This window comes from Salmo salar, chromosome ssa22, assembly GCF_905237065.1.
Source record: "Salmo salar chromosome ssa22, Ssal_v3.1, whole genome shotgun sequence".
Taxonomy (NCBI): domain Eukaryota; kingdom Metazoa; phylum Chordata; class Actinopteri; order Salmoniformes; family Salmonidae; genus Salmo; species Salmo salar.
This window is the reverse complement of record NC_059463.1, coordinates 14,439,051-14,460,264: the sequence shown is the minus strand read 5'-3', so window position 1 is coordinate 14,460,264 and position 21,214 is coordinate 14,439,051. Positions and strand designations below refer to the sequence as shown.

Here is a 21,214-nt window from a genome sequence, read left to right as displayed (position 1 = left end):
GGGAGGAGATCAGAGACCTGGCCGGGTGGTGCCAGAATAACAACCTATCCCTCAACGTAAACAAGACTAAGGAGAAGATTGTGGACTACAGGAAAAGGAGCACCGAGCACGCCCCCATTCTCATCGACAGGGCTGTAGTGGAGCAGGATGAGAGCTTCAAGTTCCTTGGTGTCCACATCAACAACAAACTAGAATGGTCCAAACACACCAAGACAGTTGTGAAGAGGGCACGACAAAGTCTATTCCCCCTCAGGAAACTAAAAAGATTTGGCATGGGTCCTGAGATCCTCAAAAGGTTCTACATCTGCAACATTGAGAACATCCTGACCGGTTGCATCACTGCCTGGTACCGCAATTGCTCAGCCTCCGACCGCAAGGCACTTCAGAGGGTAGTGCGTACGGCCCAGTACATCACTGGGGCAAAGCTGCCTGCCACCCAGGACCTCGACACCAGGCGGTGTCAGATGAAGGCCCTAAAAATTGTCAAAGACCCCAGCCACCCCAGTCATACTGTTCTCACTACTACATGGCAAGCGGTACCGGAGTGCCAAGTCTAGGACAAAAAGGCTTCTCAACAGTTTTTACCCCCAAGCCGTAAGACTCCTGAACAGGTAACCAAATGGTTACCCGGACTATTTGCATTGTGTGCCCCCCACTACCCTCTGTTGATCATATATGCATAGTCACTTTAACTGTACATTCATGTATATACTACCTCAATTGGCCCGACCAACCAGTGCCCCCGCACATTGGCTAACCAGGCTATCTGCATTGTGTCCCACCACCCGCCAACCCCTCTTTTTACGCTACTGCTACTCTGTTCATCATATATGCATAGTCACTTTACCATACCTACATGTACATACTACCTCAATAAGCCTGACTAACCAGTGTCTGTATATAGCCTTGCTACTGTTATTTTCAAATGTCTTTATGTTGCTTAATTTCTTTACTTACCTACACACACACACTTTTTTTCACACTATTGGTTAGAGCCTGTAAGTAAGCATTTCACTGTATTCGGTGTACGTGACAAATAAACTTTGATTTGAGGTGGACTCCAATCAAGTTGTAGAAACATCTCAAGGATGATCAATGGAAACAGGATGCACCGGAGCTCAATTTCGAGTCTCAAAGCAAAGGGCCTGAATACTTAAGTGTTTTTTTTTTTTTTTTATACATTTGCAAAAAATTTGAAAAACCTATTTTCACTCTGATGAGGAAAATGTTTTATTTAATCCATTTTAGAATATGGATGTAACGTAACAACATTTTGAAAAAGTCAAGGGGTCTGAATACTTTCCGAATGCATGGTATATACAGTACCAGTCAAAAGTTGACACCTACTTATTCCAGGGTTTTTCTTTACTTCACTACTTTCTACATTGTAGAATGATGAAGACATCAAAACTATTAAATAACACATTTAGTAACCCCCAAAAAGTATTAAATCAAAATATATTTTAGATTCTTCAAAGTAGCCACCCTTTGCCTTGATGACAGCTTTGCACACTTTGCATTCTCTCAACCAGCTTCACCTGGAATGCTTTTCCAACAGTTTTGAAAGAGTTCCCACATAATCTGAGCACTTGATGGCTTCTTCTCCTTCACTCTGCAGTCCAACTCATCCCTAACCATCTCAATCGGGTTGAGGTCGGTTGATTGTGGAGGCCAGGTCATCTGATGCAGCACTCCACCACTCTCCTTCTTGGTCAAATAGCCCTTACACAGCCTGGAGGTGTGTTGGGTCATTGTCGTGTTGAAAAACAAATGATAGTCCCACTAAGCGCATACCAGATGGTATGGCGTATCGCTGCAGAATGCTGTGGTAGCTATGCTGGTTAAGTGTGCCTTGAATTCTAAATAAATCACTGACAGTATCACTAACAAAGGACCCCCACACCATCACATCTCCCCCTCCATGCTTCACTTTGGGAACTACACATGCAGAGATCCTCCGTTCACCTACTCTGCATCTCACAAAGATACAGCGGTTGTAACCAAAAATCTCAAATTTGGGACAGATTTCCACCGGTCTAATGTCCATCGCTCGTTTTCTTGGCCCAAGCAAGTCTCTTCTTCTAATTGGTGTCCTTTAGTAGTTGTTTCTTTGCAGCAAGTCTCCTCTGAACAGTTGATGTTGAGAAGTGTCTGTTACTTTAACTCTGAAGCATTTATTTGGACTGCAATTTCTGAGGCTGGTAACTCCAATGAACTTATCCTCTGCAGTAGAGGTAACTCTGGGTCTTCCTTTCCTGTTTCATCATAGCGCTTGATGGTTTTTGCGACTGCACCTGAAGAAACTTTCAAAGTTCTTGAAATTTTCCGGATTGACTGACCTTCATGTCTTATAGTCGTTTCTCTTTGCTTATTTGAGCTGTTCTTGCCATAGCCCTATTTGGTAAAAGACCAAGTCCATACTATCTTCTGTATACCACCTCTACCTTGTCACAATACAACTGATTGGCTCAAACGCATTAAGTAGGAAAGAAATTAGACAAATTAACTTTTAACAAGGCACACCTGTTAATTGAAATGCATTCCAGGTGACTACCTCATGAAGCTGGTTGAGAGAATACCAAGAGTGTGCAAAGCTGTCATCAAGGCAAAGGGTGGCTACTTTGAAGAATCTAAAATGTAAAATATATTTAGATTTTCGGTTACTACATGATTCCATACATGTTAATTCATAGTTTTGATGTCTTCACTATTATTCTACAATATAGAACACAGTACAAATAAAGAAAAACCCTTGAATGAGTACATTTACATTTACATTTACATTTTAGTCATTTAGCAGACGCTCTTATCCAGAGCGACTTACAGTAGTGAATGCATACATTTCATACAATTTCATACATTTTTTTCTGTGCTGGCCCCCCCGTGGGAATCGAACCCACAACCCTGGAGTAGGTGTGTCCGAACCTTTGACTAGTACTGTGTGTGTAATATATATTACACACTGAACAAAAATATAAACACAACATGCGACAATTTCAAAGATGTTACTGAGTAGAGGTCGACCGATTATGATTTTTCAACACCGATACCGATTATTGGAGGACCCCCCCCCAAAAAAAGCCGATACCGATAAATCGGCCGATTTTTTTACATTTATTTGTAATAATGACAATTCCAACAATACTGAATGAACCCTTATTTTAACTTAATATAATACATCAATAAAATCTATTTAGCCTCAAATAAATAATGAAACCTGTTCAATTTGGTTTAAATAATGCAAAAACAAAGTGTTGGAGAAGAAAGTAAAAGTGCAATATGTGCCATGTAAAAAAGCTAACGTTTAAGTTCCTTGCTCAGAACATGAGAACATATGAATGCTGGTGGTTCCTTTTTACGAGTCTTCAATATTTGCAGATTGTAGTTATTATAGGAATTATAGGACTATTTCTCTCTATACCATTTGTATTTCATATACCTTTGACTATTGGATGTTCTTATAGGCACTTTAGTATTGCCAGTGTAACAGAATAGCTTCCGTCCCTCTCCTCGCTCCTACCTGGGCTCGAACCAGGAACACATCGACAACAGCCACCCTTGAAGCAGCGTTACCCATGCAGAGCAAGGGGAACAACTACTCCAAGTCTCAGAGCGAGTGACGTTTGAAACGCTATTAGCGCGCACCCCGCTAACTAGCTAGTCATTTCACATCGGTTACACCAGCCTAATCTTGGGAGTTGATAGGCTTGAAGTCATAAACAGTGCAATGCATTGCGAAGGGCTGCTGGCAAACGCACGAAAGTGCTGTTTGAATTAACACTTACGAGCCTGCTGCTGCCTACCACCGCTCAGTCAGACTGCTCTATCAAATCATAGACTTAATTATAACATAATAACGCACAGAACTACGAGCCTTTGGTCATTAATATGGTCGAATCCGGAAACTATCATCTCGAAAACAAAACGTTTTTCCTGTCAGTGAAATACGGAACAGTTCCGTATTTTATCTAACGGGTGGCATCCCTAAGTCTAAATATTCCTGTTACATTGCACAACCTTCAATGTCATGTCATAATTATGTAAAATTCTGGCAAATTACTTCGCGACGAGCCAGGCGGCCCAAACTGTTGCATATACCCTGACTGTGTGCAATGAACGCAAAATGACACAATTTCACCTGGTTAATATTGCCTGCTAACCTGGATTTCTTTTAGCTAAATATGCAGGTTTAAAAATATATACTTCTGTGTATTGATTTTAAGAAAGGCATTGATGTTTATGGTTAGGTACAGTCGTGCAACGATTGTGCTTTTTTCGCAAATGCGCTTTTGTTAAATCATCCCGTTTGGCGAAGTCGGCTGTCTTTGTTAGGAAGAAATAGTCTTCACAGTTCGCAACGAGCCAGGCGGCCCAAACTGCTGTATATACCCTGACTCGTTGCAAGAGAAGTGACACATTTTCCCTAGTTAAAAGAAATTCATGTTAGCAGGCAATATTAACTAAATACGGAGGTTTAAAAATATATACTTGTGTATTGATTTTAAGAAAGGCATTGATGTTTATGGTTGGAGCAACGTGTACCTAAGCGATTATATGCAACGCAGGACAGGCTAGATAAACTAGTAATATCATCAACCATGTGTAGTTAAGTAGTGATAATGAATGATTGATTGTTTTTATGAGATTAGTTTAATGCTAGCTAGCAACTTACCTTGGCTTCTTACTGCATTCGCGTAACAGGCAGGCTCCTCGTGGAGTGCAATGTAAAGCAGGTGGTTAGAGCGTTGGACTAGTTAACCGTAAGGTTGCAAGATTGAATCCCCGAGCTGACAAGGTAAAAATCTGTCGTTCTGCCCCTGAACAAGGCAGTTAACCCACCGTTCCTAGGCCGTCATTGAAAATAAGAATGTGTTCTTAACTGACTTGCCTAGTTAAATAAAGGTCTAAAAAAAGATAAAAAATTTTATTGGCCAAATCGGCGTCCAAAAATACCGATTTCCGATTGTTATGAAAACTTGAAATCGGCCCTAATTAAAATCAGCAATTCCGATTAATCGGTCGACCTCTATTACTGAGTTACAGTTCATATAAGGAAATCAGTCAATGTAAATAAATTAGGCCATAATCTATGGATTTCACATGACTGGGCAGGGGTGCAGCCATGGGTGGGCATAGGCCCACCTACTTGGCTGCCAGCCACCCCCACCCCCCACTGGGGAGCCAGGCCCAGCCAATCATAATTTGGTTATCCCCCCAAAAGGACTTTATTACAGACAGAAATACTCCTCAGCACTCCCCTCACCCCACCTCAGACAATACTGCAGGTGAAGAAGCCAGATGTGGTCTGCAGCCGTGAGGCTGGTTGGACGTACTGCCAAATTCTCTAAAATGACTTTAGAGGCGGCTTATGGTAGAGAAATGAACATTACATGTTCTGGCAACAGCTCTGGTGGACATTCCTGCAGTCAGCATGCCAATTGCACGCTCCCTCAAAACTTGAGACATCTCTGGCATTGTGTCGTGTGACCAACAGGCACATTTTAAAGTGGCCTTTTATTGTCCCCAGCACAAGGTGGGCCTGTGTAATGATCATGCTGTTCACCTGTCAGGTGGATGGATTATCTTGGCAAAGGAGAAATTCTCACTAACAGTTTCTGGGATTTTCCTATTTCAGCTCATGAAATATGGATCAACATTTTACATGTTGTGTTTATATATTTTTTTTATACAAACTTTCCACCCAGCTGCAGCAAACTCAATCAAATGGTAATTTCCTAGGGCTGGTTGAGAGCTTTCCTCCGTCAGCGGCTGGAGCAGACACATTTAAATCAATAAAAGCCTTTAGCTCAAGATGGGGCCAGAAGCTGAAAATAGCCAGAATAGGGAAGCCATGCCCAAGGTCATACTAAGGGATTTATTATTCCATGATAATTTGACTTTAATTGACTTAAAATGGGGACTGCCTCCCCATTACTTACCTCAAGCCAGCAGAGAGTCCCACTGAGTTTTCTGATGGTCCACGGTGATTCAACCTGCAGTCATAATGAGAGGACAGAGGTCAACTTCTACACACGCTTTAGAGAATCATGGTAGGCCTACAACACATGCGAAAGCAATGTTACCAATAACAGGCAAACTCCGTCCACACTCTCTTTAACACTCCGTCCCTAGTGTCCATTATAGATACCTTACAACACGATCTCTGGAAAAGCAGACTGCTCCAGAATCTCTAAGGAGTATAAGGCCATAACACCCCAGATGTTCATAGAACGTTCACAGATGACTTCACAGGTTGCTCTCTAAAGTATGTGTTTACGGCAGTACTAAGAACTACAGCTCCGGATCTGACCCAATGATGTATATAAACACATGAATATGTGACCATGGTCTAACCTCACCATCTCCCATAGTAGACCTTTATATAAGCAATAGGGCTCAAGGTGGTGTGGTATATGGCCGATTTACCACGGCGCGACGTGGAGTGCCTGGATACAGCCCTTAGCCGTGAGGTGCCTGATTGCTATTATAAACTGGTTACCAACGTAATTGGAGGTAACAATGTATTTTTTGTCATAGCTGTGGTATACGGTCTGATATTCAGGGTTCAAACGACCCAGTCTATAATCTATTTTAGAACGAGCAACTGGGTCGAGCCCATAGATGTTGAACAAAAAGACTAAGACTCGGTCGCGTCTCTGGCAACCTAACCGATAGGCAGCTTGGGTAGCAACCGTAGATTTGTGCCGGGACTAGATCTTGTGGAAGGATGAAATAGTATGAATTAATTCATCATTACATTTTTTTTAATTTTTTTAAAATAAAAGCATGTCTGTCATTATTTTAATATGTTGGTAACCAGTTGTGGAAAAGTGATTATGTCCTCAAAGGATGTGTTTGGAGGATATATTGGCACGGTTTGGAAACAACACTCATGCCAATACATCCTCCAAAAACACTAGCTTCTTGGGCATTATCACTTAAACATCTATTTCCATCTGTGCAACAACAGACTGGGAGTTCTATGTATTACGGGTTAGTGACAGTAAGACAACATTAAAAAAAACTCAAGATCCCTATAGGAACTTGGTGTAAGTCCATGTTAAAGCTTTGACCTGGAGGGAGATGTAGAGGCTAACTCACGTTGTGCTCTCCCTCTGTAGTGCGCAATTCGTAGCAGTATGCCAGGATGATGTCCACCAGGCTGAGCCACACCTGGAAACGGGACTTCTTGTCCAGGATGTAGGAATGGTTGGTAAACTTTCTTAGCTGCTCCTTCTCATCATCAGTGAAGGACACCGCTGCAAAACAACAGTCCACCCTTAGACTCACTGGGCTTTACATAGGCCTAATCATGCCTAAACATGCATTCATTTCTAACAGTTCATGCACATATTCTACTATGAAGCAAAAGAGGGAGCCATCATTTCTATTATGTTGCAGAGATGGCCCATGGCTTGAATTGTGTGAGGAAAACACTAGGTTTGGTAAGAATCAAAGTCCCTGAGTTTCTTCCTCAGTTAGTGATCAAGATACCCTCGACCCAAACTCAATTGGTAAAGTTATGTGCAACGTTTAGTGCTGAAAACAAAGCTTAAGGTCTGCAAGAACAGATTCCAAGTCAGCACTTTCTCTGCAGCTTATGGAACAGCTGAAAGCAATCCTTCCCTTTGCCTATCGAGGACAGCCCCTATACTGAGCCCCTGAGTGTGTGGGCTTGACTGTGCGTGCACACACACTACAGCAGCAGTTTCAAATGATCCTCTTGGCTGCACTGGGCTCTTGGCTCTGCTGGGAACTGGATTCCTGCTCCATTACATCAGGGCTTAGATCCCTGCAGACGGTACCCCGATTCCCTTGCCAGTGCAGCTGCAGCAGCCCAGCCTGGCCAAGCGGAGCACACACGCACACCTCCCCCTTACCGCACCTCCCCGGGAGATCAGCCAGGACGCTGGGGAGAAACTCAGCGCCCCACTGGCCTACATCCAGCAGTCTGCCGAGTGTAGGAAACACACACAGATTATTGAGAAGGGGGGGTGGTTACATATCGGGATATTATTTTTAAAAGATATATCGTATTGTTTTGAAAATGTCGCAATACTCTTTTTGCGCTAGTTGGCTATACTTGCGCAAAAACTTATAGCTTGTTCTCCATCTTTGTAAATAGGGAGCCAATTTGTTTTCCAGGACTGATCAAAACTTGTTTTCTCATGGCTCCCCTTTGTCCCTCTGCAGCAGACATGCACTATATATGAAAAGGACACCCCTTCAAATTAGTGGATTCAGCTATTTCAGCAACATGTATACAATTGAGCACACAGCCATGCAGTCTCCATAAACAAACATTGGCAGTAGAATGCCCTTACGTGGCACCCTCATAGCATGCCACCTTTCCAACAAGTCAGTTCCTCAAGCCAAGTGCTGAAGCGCGTAAAAATCATCTGTCCTCAGTTAAAACACTCACTACCATGGTTGAGCAGTTGCACACAAGCCTCAGATCACCATGCGCGATGCCAAGCGCCGGCTGGAGTGGTGGAAAGCACGCCGCCATTGGAGTCCGGAGCAGTGATGAATCACGCTTCACCATCTGGCAAGCCGACGGACGAATCTGGGTTTGGCGGATGCCAGGAGAACGCTACCTGCCCTAAGGCATACAGTAGTGCCAACTGTAAAGTTTGGTGGTGGAGGAATAATCGGCTGTGGCTGTTTTTCCATGGTTCGGGGTTGGACCATTAGTTCCAGTGAAGAGAAATATTAACGCTACAGCATACAATGACATTCTAGACGATTCTGTGCTTCCAACTTTGCGGCAACAGTTTGGGGAAGACCCTGTCCTTTTTCAGCATGACAATGCCCCTGTGCAAAGAGAGGTCCATACAGAAATGGTTTGTCGAGATCGGTGTGGAAGAACTTGACTGGCCTGCACAGAGCCTTGACCTCAATCCCGTCCAACACCTTTGGGATGAATTGGAACGTCGACTGACAGCCAGGCCTAATCGCCCAAAATCAGTGCCCGACCTCACTAATGCTCGTGGCTGAATGGAAGCAAGTCCCTGCAACAATATTCCAAAATCTTGTACGGCCCAGTACATCACTGGGGCCAAGCTTCCTGCCATCCAGGACCTCTATACCAGGCAGTGTCAGAGGAAGGCCCTCAAAATTGTCAAAGACTCCAGCCACCATCGTCATAGACTGTTCTCTCTGCTACCGCACGGCAAGCGGTACCGGAGCGCCAAGTCTAGGTCCAAAAGGCTTCTCTACAGCTTCTACCCCCAAAGCCATAAGACTCCTGAACAGCTAATCAAATGACAACCGAGACTATTTGCATTGGGGATCAGGGAAAAGTGATAGGGCTGCTGGCAAACAGGTTCCTTTGTTTCTTTATTAGAACAGCAGTCCAGCACTTATCAAGATGTTCCAAAAAGTGTATACACGCGCTGTCATTCAGTGACATCTAGCGAGGGCATCAGTTGCTGTAACTCCTGTTTTTGTCCACATGTAATGGATCTAAAAATACATTTTAAAACAGGATGAACATAGGATTACTGCTGAACATTAAACTGTCAATAACAAGCTAACTAGGCCTGCATATTGCAGCCGCAGCGCTCCATTCATCCAAGAGACATCTGGATGAGATTAGAAGATCTAAATGGGACAATCTGAAAGGCACTCGCTGATCTCAGCTTTGATCCTAGCCAATCGAGTGTGTGGGGGGGGGGCAGGGTCAGATGACTGGAGATTCATTTGTCACTTAGTTCCTCCAGTCTTCTGAGCCCATAGTATGGCCCTACCCCAGGTACAGATGGCACCAGTGACATGGAGCAAATATACCTCTGCTAATCGTGCACGAGGCTGGAAATTACCTTCAACTCTACTTCACTCAGGGGCTTCTGACGTATGACCTTGGTAGTACAGAACAATGCGTGTGGGGCAACGTAAATACAGCTTACGTTGATTGCCTTCGATTCAAACATCAACACTCAATATTAAAGCGTAATTGTTTAAGATTGACAAATTCTGACGTGAAAGAACCTGCGAGTCAATGCAATGAATATAGTGATGAATCACAGACTGCCGCTGGCATGTCAAACCAGCCATAAGAAGAGCTGCAGGTAGAGACAGGGCTGTCATGTTGGATTAACACCGCCCACTCAGTTCATGTGGACCCAGTGGAAAGCTGTGGCCTGTCAGTGCTCTGGCCTCGACCCGGGGAACAGAGAGGGGGCACAAAGGTCCAGTGTGAGGTTTCTACTTAATTACCACTAGTGTCTACACCCATCTGTCAGCTGACATATACTGTACATCTCTGTCTTACTGGAGGCAAGGGAGGGGGGAAATAAACAGAAAGAGGCCAAAATTTGGAAGCATAAGAATTTAGCTTCCCCACATTATATACAGTACCAGTCAAAAGTTGACACACCTAATCATTCAAAGTTTCTTAATTTCTACTATTTTCTATACCATTTTCTACATTGCACAAAACTATTAAATAACACATATGGAATCATGTAATAACAAAAATATTAAATCAAAATATGTAATATTTTAGATTCTTCAAAGTAGCGACCGCTTGCCTTGATGACAGCTTTGCACACTATCTTAGCATTCTCTCAACCAGCTTCATGAGGAATGCTTTTCCAACAGTCTTGAAGGAGTTCCCACATATGCTGAGCACTTGTTGGCTGCTTTTCTTCACTCTGCGGTCCAACTCATCCCAAACCATCTCAATTGGGTTGAGGTCAGGTGATTGTGGAGGCCAGGTCATCTGATGCAGCACTCCATCCATCCATGACCAATACTCTTCCGACAGGCAGGGGAAGGGTAACGTGCATCCAGCTGTCAGTTAGGTCATTAGTTTAAATTTGGCACCTTCATCTGCGCCGGGGCTCCGGCCGAGTGCTCAGAATACAGAATGAGAAAAGGGAGTCCACAGAATTGCAGGAAAACTTAATGCTGGATTCCTCCTGCCTACGGCTAATGGGCCGTGTATGAGTGCTATGTAGTATTGACTGATGGCTGTTCGGCAGTGTGCGATCTTTCCTGTACTAGGCAGAGACGGGGATCCTGGCACTGTCAACCCAGCATATCCTCCTGTGATAATGTTTCATCTAAATCCTTTCCTGAGCGTACAGTACGACATCCTGTACTAACATAAGCTGTGGCTAAGAGCCATGTGTTCGTTGAGGCGGTGGGAGCAGAGGAATTAGCAGGCTGTTAAGAGAGCTGGATGGCACAATTGAATTGTTCCATAAGCCCTTATCGCTCTCATCTGAGAGAGAAGAGAGGAAAACAAACCTGTAGGGCCCAGCCAGCCGTGGATCACACCTTTTAAATGACTCATTGATTTCTTATGTCATGGATTGATAAGAGATAAATAAGAGAAATAGGATTTGTGGGAGAGTGAGGTAATCTGGATGGGGGGGTGGCTAGGAGAAAAGGGCAATTGGGTTAAATTCTGCATTTTAAGGAAAGCCCTAAGAGATGATAACTGAAATGATGATCTAGACAGAATATGTTCTATAAACAAAGGCAACCAAATGAAGCAATACCACAGGGATGCATTTCCAAATGACCATCACAGAACTAACACTGTAGGCTTAATGTCAAACTCAATCCAGTGAAATGTTAAACTCCACGCCACAAACTCACAACTGACAGCACTCAACAAAACAATTCAACAATATTGGACATATATACACGTTAAAACAGTAATTATTTATACATTAACACAAGTGGGTTTTTCTGGGGGTCACTTGTTTGACACCAAAGTTAAGTTCATTTTTCGTTGTCAGTATTTATACACCACCTGCTGGTGGAAATCTCTTACTGCTCTTTGTGTGATCTGAGCTTAAACTACAGGTTATCATTACTCTGTAGTACAATGCTACTACATGAAATACAGCATCATTTAACAGATATAAGAGCAACTTAGGGTCAAATTTTAGTACATGATTTGAAGATGAACAATCCCTTCATGTGTGGTAGTGATGGGATAGATAGGGAGGACTCCAGCTCACCTGCCTCTCCCTGCCGGATGGAGTCTGGGCACAGATCAGACCACCAAGGGCGGAACTTCAGCAGACCCTGGATCTGCTCGTCTTCAAACAGGTCAGCACTACAGACACAAACAGCTCAGTGTCATAACAATGAAAGAACACGATGCAATAAATCTGTGAGATCATCTGTGCATTTGTTAATGTTGAACAACGATTTAATTAGGGGGTACTATTCTCTGGATAACTCACAGGTAATGGTCAGTGCAGAATATGGACGTCTCAGCGTCCAGTCGTTTCCTTCTCCTCTCTGACGCTGTGGTTCCATCTGGGTTTCGGATGTCGATGACATCACTCAGCTCCTCCTGATTGGACAATACTCCATTAGATCTTCACATGCTGTACTTGATGTTATTTTCCTGGTCAGGTCACATGGTCAGGAAGAACTCCTGGCCCTACTTATGTGAACGATACCAATCGCATTATAAAACTCTGTGCAGTACTGCCAAAGCCAATGAACGACCTTACCTGCAGTCGAGTGAACACTCCGGACCTCTGACTCCCAAAGCCATACTTCTGCAGTTCATTCAGCTGCTCCTCTGAGGTGTCCACGTACACCTCCTGCTCAACCTGCCAGTCAAACTCCTCTTCGTCATCCTCTTCCTCACCGTCCATAATACCACTGCACGCTTCTGTAATGTAAAGACAGCATCAATGTCTTAATGAGAAAGAAAACCATTTCAGTCAAATTGTATTACAACATCACCGATGACAAAATCCAGTGTTTTTTTTTTCTGTTCTTAGTCCTTACTCCTTACTGGTTTCGTTGGGAGATATAGATTTGAGCTTAACATGAACATCAATATGTCTTCCAGCAATATACTAGACTCTGGAGCAGTGGAAACGCCTTCTCTGGAGTGATGAATCAAGCTTCGCCATCTGGCAGTCCGACGGACTAATCTGGATTTGGCAGATGCCAGGAGTACGCTACCTGCCTCAACACATAGTGCCAACTAAAGTTTGGTGGTGGAGGAATAATGTTCTGTGGCTGTTTTTTTTAATGGTTCGGGGTTGGACCCTTAGTTCCAGTGAAGGGAATTATTAACGCTACAGCATACAATGACATTCTAGATGATTCTTTGCTTCCAGATTTGTGCCAACAGTTTGGAAAACGCCCTTTCCTGTTTAAGCTTGACAATGTCCCTGTGCACAAAGCGAGGTCTATACAGAAATGGTTTGTCGAGAACGGTGTGGAAGAACTTGACTGGCCTGCGTTGAGCCCTGACCTCAACCCTGGCGATTACATTTGGGATGAATTGGAAAGCTGACTGCGAGCCAGGCCTAATCACCCATCATCAGTGCCCGACCTCACAAATGCTCGTGGATAAATGGAAGCAAGTCCCCGCAGCAATGTTCCAACATCTAGCATTTCCAGAAGACTGGAGGCTGTTATAGCGGCAAAGGGGGGACCAACTCCATATTATCATTTTGGAATGAGATGTTAGATAAGCAGATGTCCACACACACACACACATATACTTTCCTACTAGCACTGACTTTGCTGACATCTACTTTGAGAGAAAATGTACTTGCTACGACTGTGATATGTGGTTGTCTCACCTAGGCATCTTAAGATGAATGCACTAATTGCAAGTCGCTTTGGATAAGAGCGTCTGCTAAATGACTACAATGTAAATGTTATGACACTTCAACATACCCATGTCTTCCACCAGAGGCTTGGCTGAGCGGGAGCCTTTGGGAGCCAGGAGACTAGTCAGCATCTGGAGCCCTTCAAAGTGCTCTCCTGCTGTCTCTTTGGGGACACGCAGGGTAAAAAGACCTGGGACACAGAGAGAACATCAGGGAGCAGGTGAAACAATTGGCAGCACTGCGGCAGAGATCTGCGGTTTAAGAAATGCAACAACTGAATGTGTAGAGAGGTAGACAATGTGGATGCGAATCGGATAGCATTGTCTGCCTTTAAACAGTCCTGGAGAATTTTTCATCAAGTAGACATGGCTCTTCACATGTAGTACAATGAATGGTCACGATAAATGCATGACTGTCTCTGCAGACACATATTCAGTCAAAAGCAGAGGTTTACTTCTCTCAAAACAGCAATTGAAAGAGAAAGACTACAAAATCTATAAAATATATGACCATTCCACCTCTAGCCAAGGAGATCATTTCCTAGACTTAATCCCTTTTAAAGACCTCATAAAACTTCCAACACTTTGTTGGAGTATTTAACTTAAAAACACTTTATGCTAGTTGGCTAATTGCCTTGGCTATGGGCCCCTTAAGAGGAGGCTGCCTAGGAGAGTCCAAAGGCAGTAGGGCTGGCTGATATCGCCAAAAACTGGTATATGGATTTTTACAATACCGTCAATAATGATATGTTGACACAGTGCTGGATAAACATACAAATGTCTCCAAATGGTACTACTTGAATGTGTATAAAACAAATCAGAACGGAGAAAGCCCATAAAATGTATTTGTTGCCATTCAAGGGTCATGCACTACTAATAAAACATATTTCTAACTTGTATTATTCAGAAGCATTAAATAGCGTCAAATACCGCCATACATGAGACAAATATGGTGATATGATATTTTGGCTATATTGCCCAGCCCAAAAAAAGATGCATCGTAATGATTTCTAATTGAGAGTATTAACCGGGACTCCCATTAGAGAAGCTATATTAGCAGCAGTTAGTGGCTTATTCAGACACAGTATGTCAAACAGGGCGTCGCTGATCCAAGGGCCAATGATGTGTCAGTGTGCATAAAGCGAACGCTTCACCAACCCAACATAATCACGAGGGATAATTGGAAATTAAATTCATTAAAAGAATGATCCGAGTATTCCACTCCTAACTGAAAATAAATTGCTTTGAACCAAAGTAGCCTCATGAGAATGAGTTGGTAAATAGAATAAATACATGAATAAAACAAAAAGGCCAAGAGTCACTATAAATGAGCAGAAATAAAAGTAGGGCTGCAGGAGGCATTCATTACATCACAGACGGGTCAAATGGCCCTCCATATCTAATAGCATAACCAGTAATTAAGTCTGTGTGGGCGTCTCTGTAGTGAGTGCTAAAGAGGCACCAGGGATCAATCCCACTGACTCGGCTATCAGCCCCATCACTCAGGGTCCTGCTACTCTCTGGCTAGCTGTAGTACTAACCACACACTGTGGAGTCTGGTGAGAGGATCCTCCTAACAACCAGTAATGCTGATTTGATTACTGGGAGGTCAAGAGGACACACGCACTGACAAAGATAGGGTCACATTGCGTTTCAATGAACGGGTCAATAATGCATTAGGGGGTCTGTTTTCATCAGAATATGAAAGACTGCATTATCTTTCAACCACATGCATCCATTCCAAAATGCAAAGAGCCCACAGCAAAATGACTAATGAATGATTCCTTATCAATAAAAACATGAACAAACTCTAAAAACCAAACATTACCTTTATCAATGTCGAAAGTGGCCTTTTCCCTCCCATCCTCCACTATCTTTCCAGGTAAGGTCAGTCTTGATAAGAGATACAAGTGTTAGAACTAAACAAGAAGGTAGCCTATCAGCCTGTTGACACAATTACAGCATATCATGGTGCAACTGTGTGCATTTAATTACTACACACACACACACACACACACACACACACACACACACATATATACACATACATACATACATACATGCATACAAAATGAAATTTTCAACAGAAAAAACGAATGAAGTGACTTCAATAATGGCAGCACAAAAATTCACCTGAGGAAGTAAGGCTTGGCATAGAATTTGAAATCATCTCCATCGATGTAGAGATCGAACTCTGATGTTCTCGTGTAGGGCACACGGATGGTCAGGATTAGGAAAGCTGGGTCCTGGCTCAACTCAAACGCTGGAGTTAACATGATGAACAGAACACCGCAGGTGAAGATCTACAGGGGTCTGTGAGAGCTAGGGAAGTAGGGAGTTTGATTAGCCCACAAGATATTATACACATTTTATAATGCTTAGCAGTAGCACTGCTTGACATCAAACTGATCTTCTCCTGAGCCCAATTATTTCTTCTTTAATCCTGGAATTGGGAAATCACTGTGTTGATACTTTTGTACCAGCAGCCACTAACAGATCTGATCATGCAACTAATCAACTACCATGAACCTGATTAAATCAGGGATGCGTTCAGTATGACAGAACAGTGTTCAACGTTGAATTCAACAGAAACTGTACTGTACTGAACGACCAGTTGAAAAACGATTTTGGCGGCTCAGAGCGTCATTATTACTAGAGGTCGACCGATTAAATTAGGGCCGATTTCAAGTTTTCATAACATTTGGTAATCGGCATTTTTGGACACCGATTGTGGCCGATTACATTGCACTCCACGAGGAACCTGCGTGGCAGACTGACTACCTGTTACGCGAGTGCAGCAAGAAGCCATGGTAAGTTGCTAGCTAGCATTAAACTTATCTTATAAAAAACCAATCAAACTACACATGGTTGATGATATTACTAGTTTATCTAGCTTGTCCTGCGTTGCATATAATCAATGCAGTGCCTGTTAATTTCTCATCGAATCACAGCCTACTTCCTCAAACAGGTGATGATTTAACTAGCGCATTCACGAAAAAAGCACTGTCGTTGCACCAATGTGTACCTAACCAGAAACATCAATGCCTTTCTTTAAAATCAATACACAAGTATACATGTTTAAACCTGCATATTTAGTTAATATTGCCTGCTAACATGAATTTCTTATAACTAGGGAAATTGTGTCACTTCTCTTGCGTTCCGTGCAAGCATTCAGGGTATATGCAGCCGTTTGGGCCGCCTGGCTCGTTGCGAACTGTGTGAAGACCAATTATTCCTAACAAAGACCGTAATTAATTTGCCAGAATTGTATATAATTATGACATAACATTGAAGGTTGTACAATGTAACAGCAATATTTAGACTTGGGGATGCCACCCGTTAGATAAACTACGGAACGGTTCCGTATTTCACTGAAAGAATAAACGTTTTGTTTTCGAAATGATAGTTTCCGGATTTGACAATATTAATGACCTAAGGCTCGTATTTCTGTGTGTTATGTTATAATTAAGTCTATGATTTGATAGAGCAGTCTGACTGAGCAGTGGTAGGCAGCAGCAGGCTCGTAAGCATTCATTCAAACAGCACTTTCGTGCGTTTTGCCAGCAGCTCTTCAAGCATTGCGCTGTTTATGACTTCAAGCCTATCAACTCCCAAGACTAGGCTGGTGTAACCGATGTGAAATGGCTAGCTAGTTAGCCGGGTGCGCGCTAATAGCGTTTCAATCGGTGACGTCACTCGCTCTGAGACCTTGAAGTAGTTGTTCCCCTTGCTCTGCAAGGGCCGCGGCTTTTGGGTAACGATGCTTCGAGGGTGGCTGTTGTCGATGTGTTCCTGGTTCGAGCCCAGGTAGGGGCGAGGAGAGGGATGGAAGCTATACTGTTACACTGGGAATACTAAAATGCCTAAGAACATCCAATAGTCAAAGGTATATGAAATACAAATGGTATAGAGAAATAGTCCTATAATAACTACAACCTAAAACTTCTTACCTGGGAATATTGAAGACTCATGTTAAAAGGAACCACTAGCTTTCATGTGTTCTCATGTTCTGAGCAAGGAACTTAAACGTTAGCTTTTTCACATGGCACATATTGCACTTTTACTTTCTTCTCCAACACTTTGTTTTTGCATTATTTAAACCAAATTGAAGATGTTTCATTATTTATTTGAGGCTAAATTGATTTTATTGATGTATTATATTAAGTTAAAATAAAAGTGTTCATTCAGTATTGTTGTAATTGTCATTATTACAAATAAATAAATAAATAAATAAATAAATAAATACCAAAAAACGTACGATTAATCGGTATTGGATTTTTTAGGTCCGCCAATAGTCGGTATCAACGTTGAAAAATCATTATCGGTCGACCTCTAATTATTACCGTATGGTGTGTTGCACGGGTTTGGTCACACCCATATTGATCAGGACCACACATCGCAACACCCACAAAACGGGAGTATGTACCTCAAAGACTGTTGAAGAACAGTGTGCACCGTTTTGAGGAAACGTGTCGTTCAGTGCAAACAGTCACACAACGTAGCAAATGTTGAGGCGAACTGAACGCACCCCAGGTGTGTCTGTGTGAAGTGCCTGAGAACTATTGTCATGTAACTGACAGACATTTCCCTCCATTTCTCCCCACATGAACTCTGTTTCTACAAAGTTTGTTGCTAATATGTTTGCTGACCTAACTACGCTATCGCTAGTCCCATCCAACATTGTGATTCACTACATGTAAAAGAAACACACCGGAGTCTTGTTATCATTATAATTTTTTTGTTTTTTTTTGTTTGAATGCTGCATTCATAACATCTGGTAAATACCAGAATACGACAGGGAAAAATCCACTGGTAATTACTGGTGTGAAGCTCGTCTACCGTCACTAAGTTATCATCACTGAGCTATGAGTTCTCCCACATGCGGAACTCTGATGTCACATACTAAGGAAATTACCTCGATAACAGCATTTTCTGCAGTTAAAAACATTAATTTTTTTACCTATTAATTTGGTTTATGAACCCTGCTATTTGTTTACCAGCATGAAAGCTCTACTTTTAGATGGTTGACGCAGCTTGTTTGGCATTAGCCAATCAGCGTTCTCAACAAATTCAAAGCATGTGAATGTACACAACTCAAGAGTTTCCCCACATGTTATGAACGCATCATAATGCCAATCTGTCTGCACTCACCACTGCTCCATAAAGTTCACGGCTTTAGCCACAGGTGCGCCTAGAAGTATTAGATTTCTGCATTTTAGGCGGCGTTTACATTGTTTATTGGAAACATTTAGGTTAATGTAAATTACCTCTTACATGTGAAATGTGCATTAATGCTAATTAATAATTGACTTAGTGGTTTATGCCAGGTTAGGCCGGGCAGGTAATTTTAGGATGCCCATGGTCCTCATTCTAGGTCCAGGAGAAAAAGCTTATTGTCAAAGTAACAGAGTTTATAGCTCTGAGAGTTTATTCTACTGACAAATAATATCAAAAAGATTGTTTGTCATGTGCTCCGAATACAACAGGTGTAGACCTTATAGTGAAATGCTTACTTACAAGCCCTAACCAACAGTGCCATTTAAAAAATAAATAAAAATAGGTATTAGGTAAACAATAAGTAAAGAAATACACATTTGTAAAAAGTAAAATGACAGTGAAAATAACAGCAGCGAGGCTATATACAGGTGGTGCTGGTACAGAGTCAATGTGCCGGTTAGTCGGCTAATTGAGGTAATACGTAGGTATAGTTATTGCACCTGTGCATAGATGATAAACAGAGAGAAGTAGCAGCGTAAAAGAGGGGACACTCTGGTTACACAGGCAGACCAATTTGGACCTGATCTACTGACATGTCTCAACTGCTTCTCCAGAACCTCCTAAATAAGCTGCAGGGTCCTCTTTAACAGTCAGTACTGGGCTGGAACAAAAACCTGCGCTCCATGCCCTGAGTCCACAAGACCACGTTTGAAAAGTGGCAAACAACTCCACCTTGTGGTTGGTTTTGTACTTAAAGCGTACTGTGTTGTTTACCCTCCACGTGCCGCTGACACACTGTCAGTAGCCTAACGCGTTACAAAGATCACGTTGAACTGTTTACAGTAACACCCACTTAAACGTTTCGAACACATTTATAATGAATGGTCAAATACGACTTTGAATAGTATATAGGTAAGTGTGTTTAAGACTGAGTAGCTTAGCTAGTTAGCTAGCTAGCTACGTTTATTCAATATACTGTTATAAATGAGCTAACTTAGCTAGCTAACGGCAGGCCAATTTAATGTCTGGCCAGATAAGATGTTAGACTGTAGCTTTCTACAGTACTGAAAACATAACGATGTAGGCTGTTAACACGCATTAATAATTTACAGTCAGTGAACTCAAATATTTAAAAGAACACCAAATTACCTTATGAACTCGTCTCATTAGAAATCATCATGGCAAACTCGTGTAATGTGAACAGCTCCACGCACTTTAGCGTGGCATCGTCATCAGCGTCTCGTCAGCAACACTAAAAATGTACTTCCGGGTCAAGGAATTTCGAAAACGTTCTAAATTAAAGTTCCCCACGTAATTGTAGAAACGTTTCAATAACCTGTATTTATTCGTGATATATGAAAGGTATAATTGTCTAAACATTAACAATTATTAATATTTGTTCATATTCCATTGACGACCACAATGTGAATCAAATATTGGCTTATAGAGCAAAAAATATTCTGGATGCTGCAGTAAAAGTATTGTAGGGAATACTCAGTAGGGTATGTAGAATGTATATATATTGTGTCATTTCATGGGGGACTTAAGTCTATATGCCCAGCAGCAGCACTTTCTACTCCACCCACTCCACCCACTCCATTGATCCCAAGGGAAAATACACTACAGGCCTATAAATTAAATATTGGCTTATAGAGAGAAAACTATTATAGGTGCCGAAGTAAAATGTATGTATGCCAATGTATGTGCTGACCCTCATCCCTGATTCTCTGCTGGGTGTGCAATATCAAGTGGGCCTATATTTAGTGTGGTCTCAATCAAATGATCCATAGACTATACTAAGCTATAGGCTATATGAAGTGCATGCTCGGAGAAGCACAGGGCAAAGTGATATTTCTAAGAAAATGTACTTCCTGGGTTTCTGCGCTGCTAGCTCTGACTTTGCTGTTAGCTACTTTATTGAGGACAAGTGTATTTATTATGCCTGTGATGTGTGGTTGTCCCGCCTAGCTATCTTAAGATGAATGCACTAACTGTAAGTCGTTCTGGATAAGAGCATCCGCTAAATGACTAAAATATATGGCTGTGCTGTGTATGGTGGCACTTCAGGAGGTGAGTCAAAGGCTTCCGAAAACCATTGATTTGTCCCAAAAAATCTATATATCTGTGGAGGGACTGGTAAAGGGTGAACCTAGTGCAATAGTAGGATTTGACTGTACTGATAGTGACGCTGTTGTCTGTGGTGATTGTTAGCTGTGAAGTTAACCATAGCGATAAATGCATAGATCAAAATAATTTGACACAACAGATGATAAATGAAAATAATCCTGTTGAACCACCAAATCTGAAACATACATTGTATGGGGGTGGCATGGATATTGGGGAATATCAAAATGGAAAGAAATTATAATAAATGTTTGGATTACCATGCTATTTCAA

General features: G+C 42.2%; 1 protein-coding gene across 1 annotated transcript in view; it reads right to left on the bottom strand.

The window, feature by feature from the left end:
- Positions 1-20,021, bottom strand: part of shq1 (SHQ1, H/ACA ribonucleoprotein assembly factor) — a 39,114-nt gene extending 19,093 nt beyond the window's left edge. Inside the window, exons 1-9 of the mRNA NM_001140187.1 lie at positions 19,967-20,021; positions 15,734-15,922; positions 15,429-15,493; positions 13,669-13,791; positions 12,480-12,643; positions 12,204-12,316; positions 11,976-12,073; positions 7,102-7,259; positions 5,940-5,993 (exon numbers count right to left, since the gene is read on the bottom strand). Of these exons, the coding sequence (NP_001133659.1) occupies positions 5,940-5,993; positions 7,102-7,259; positions 11,976-12,073; positions 12,204-12,316; positions 12,480-12,643; positions 13,669-13,791; positions 15,429-15,493; positions 15,734-15,876 (918 nt within the window). The 5' untranslated portion in view covers positions 15,877-15,922; positions 19,967-20,021. The remainder of the gene's footprint in view (positions 1-5,939; positions 5,994-7,101; positions 7,260-11,975; positions 12,074-12,203; positions 12,317-12,479; positions 12,644-13,668; positions 13,792-15,428; positions 15,494-15,733; positions 15,923-19,966) is intronic.
- Positions 20,022-21,214: the final 1,193 nt, after the last annotated feature.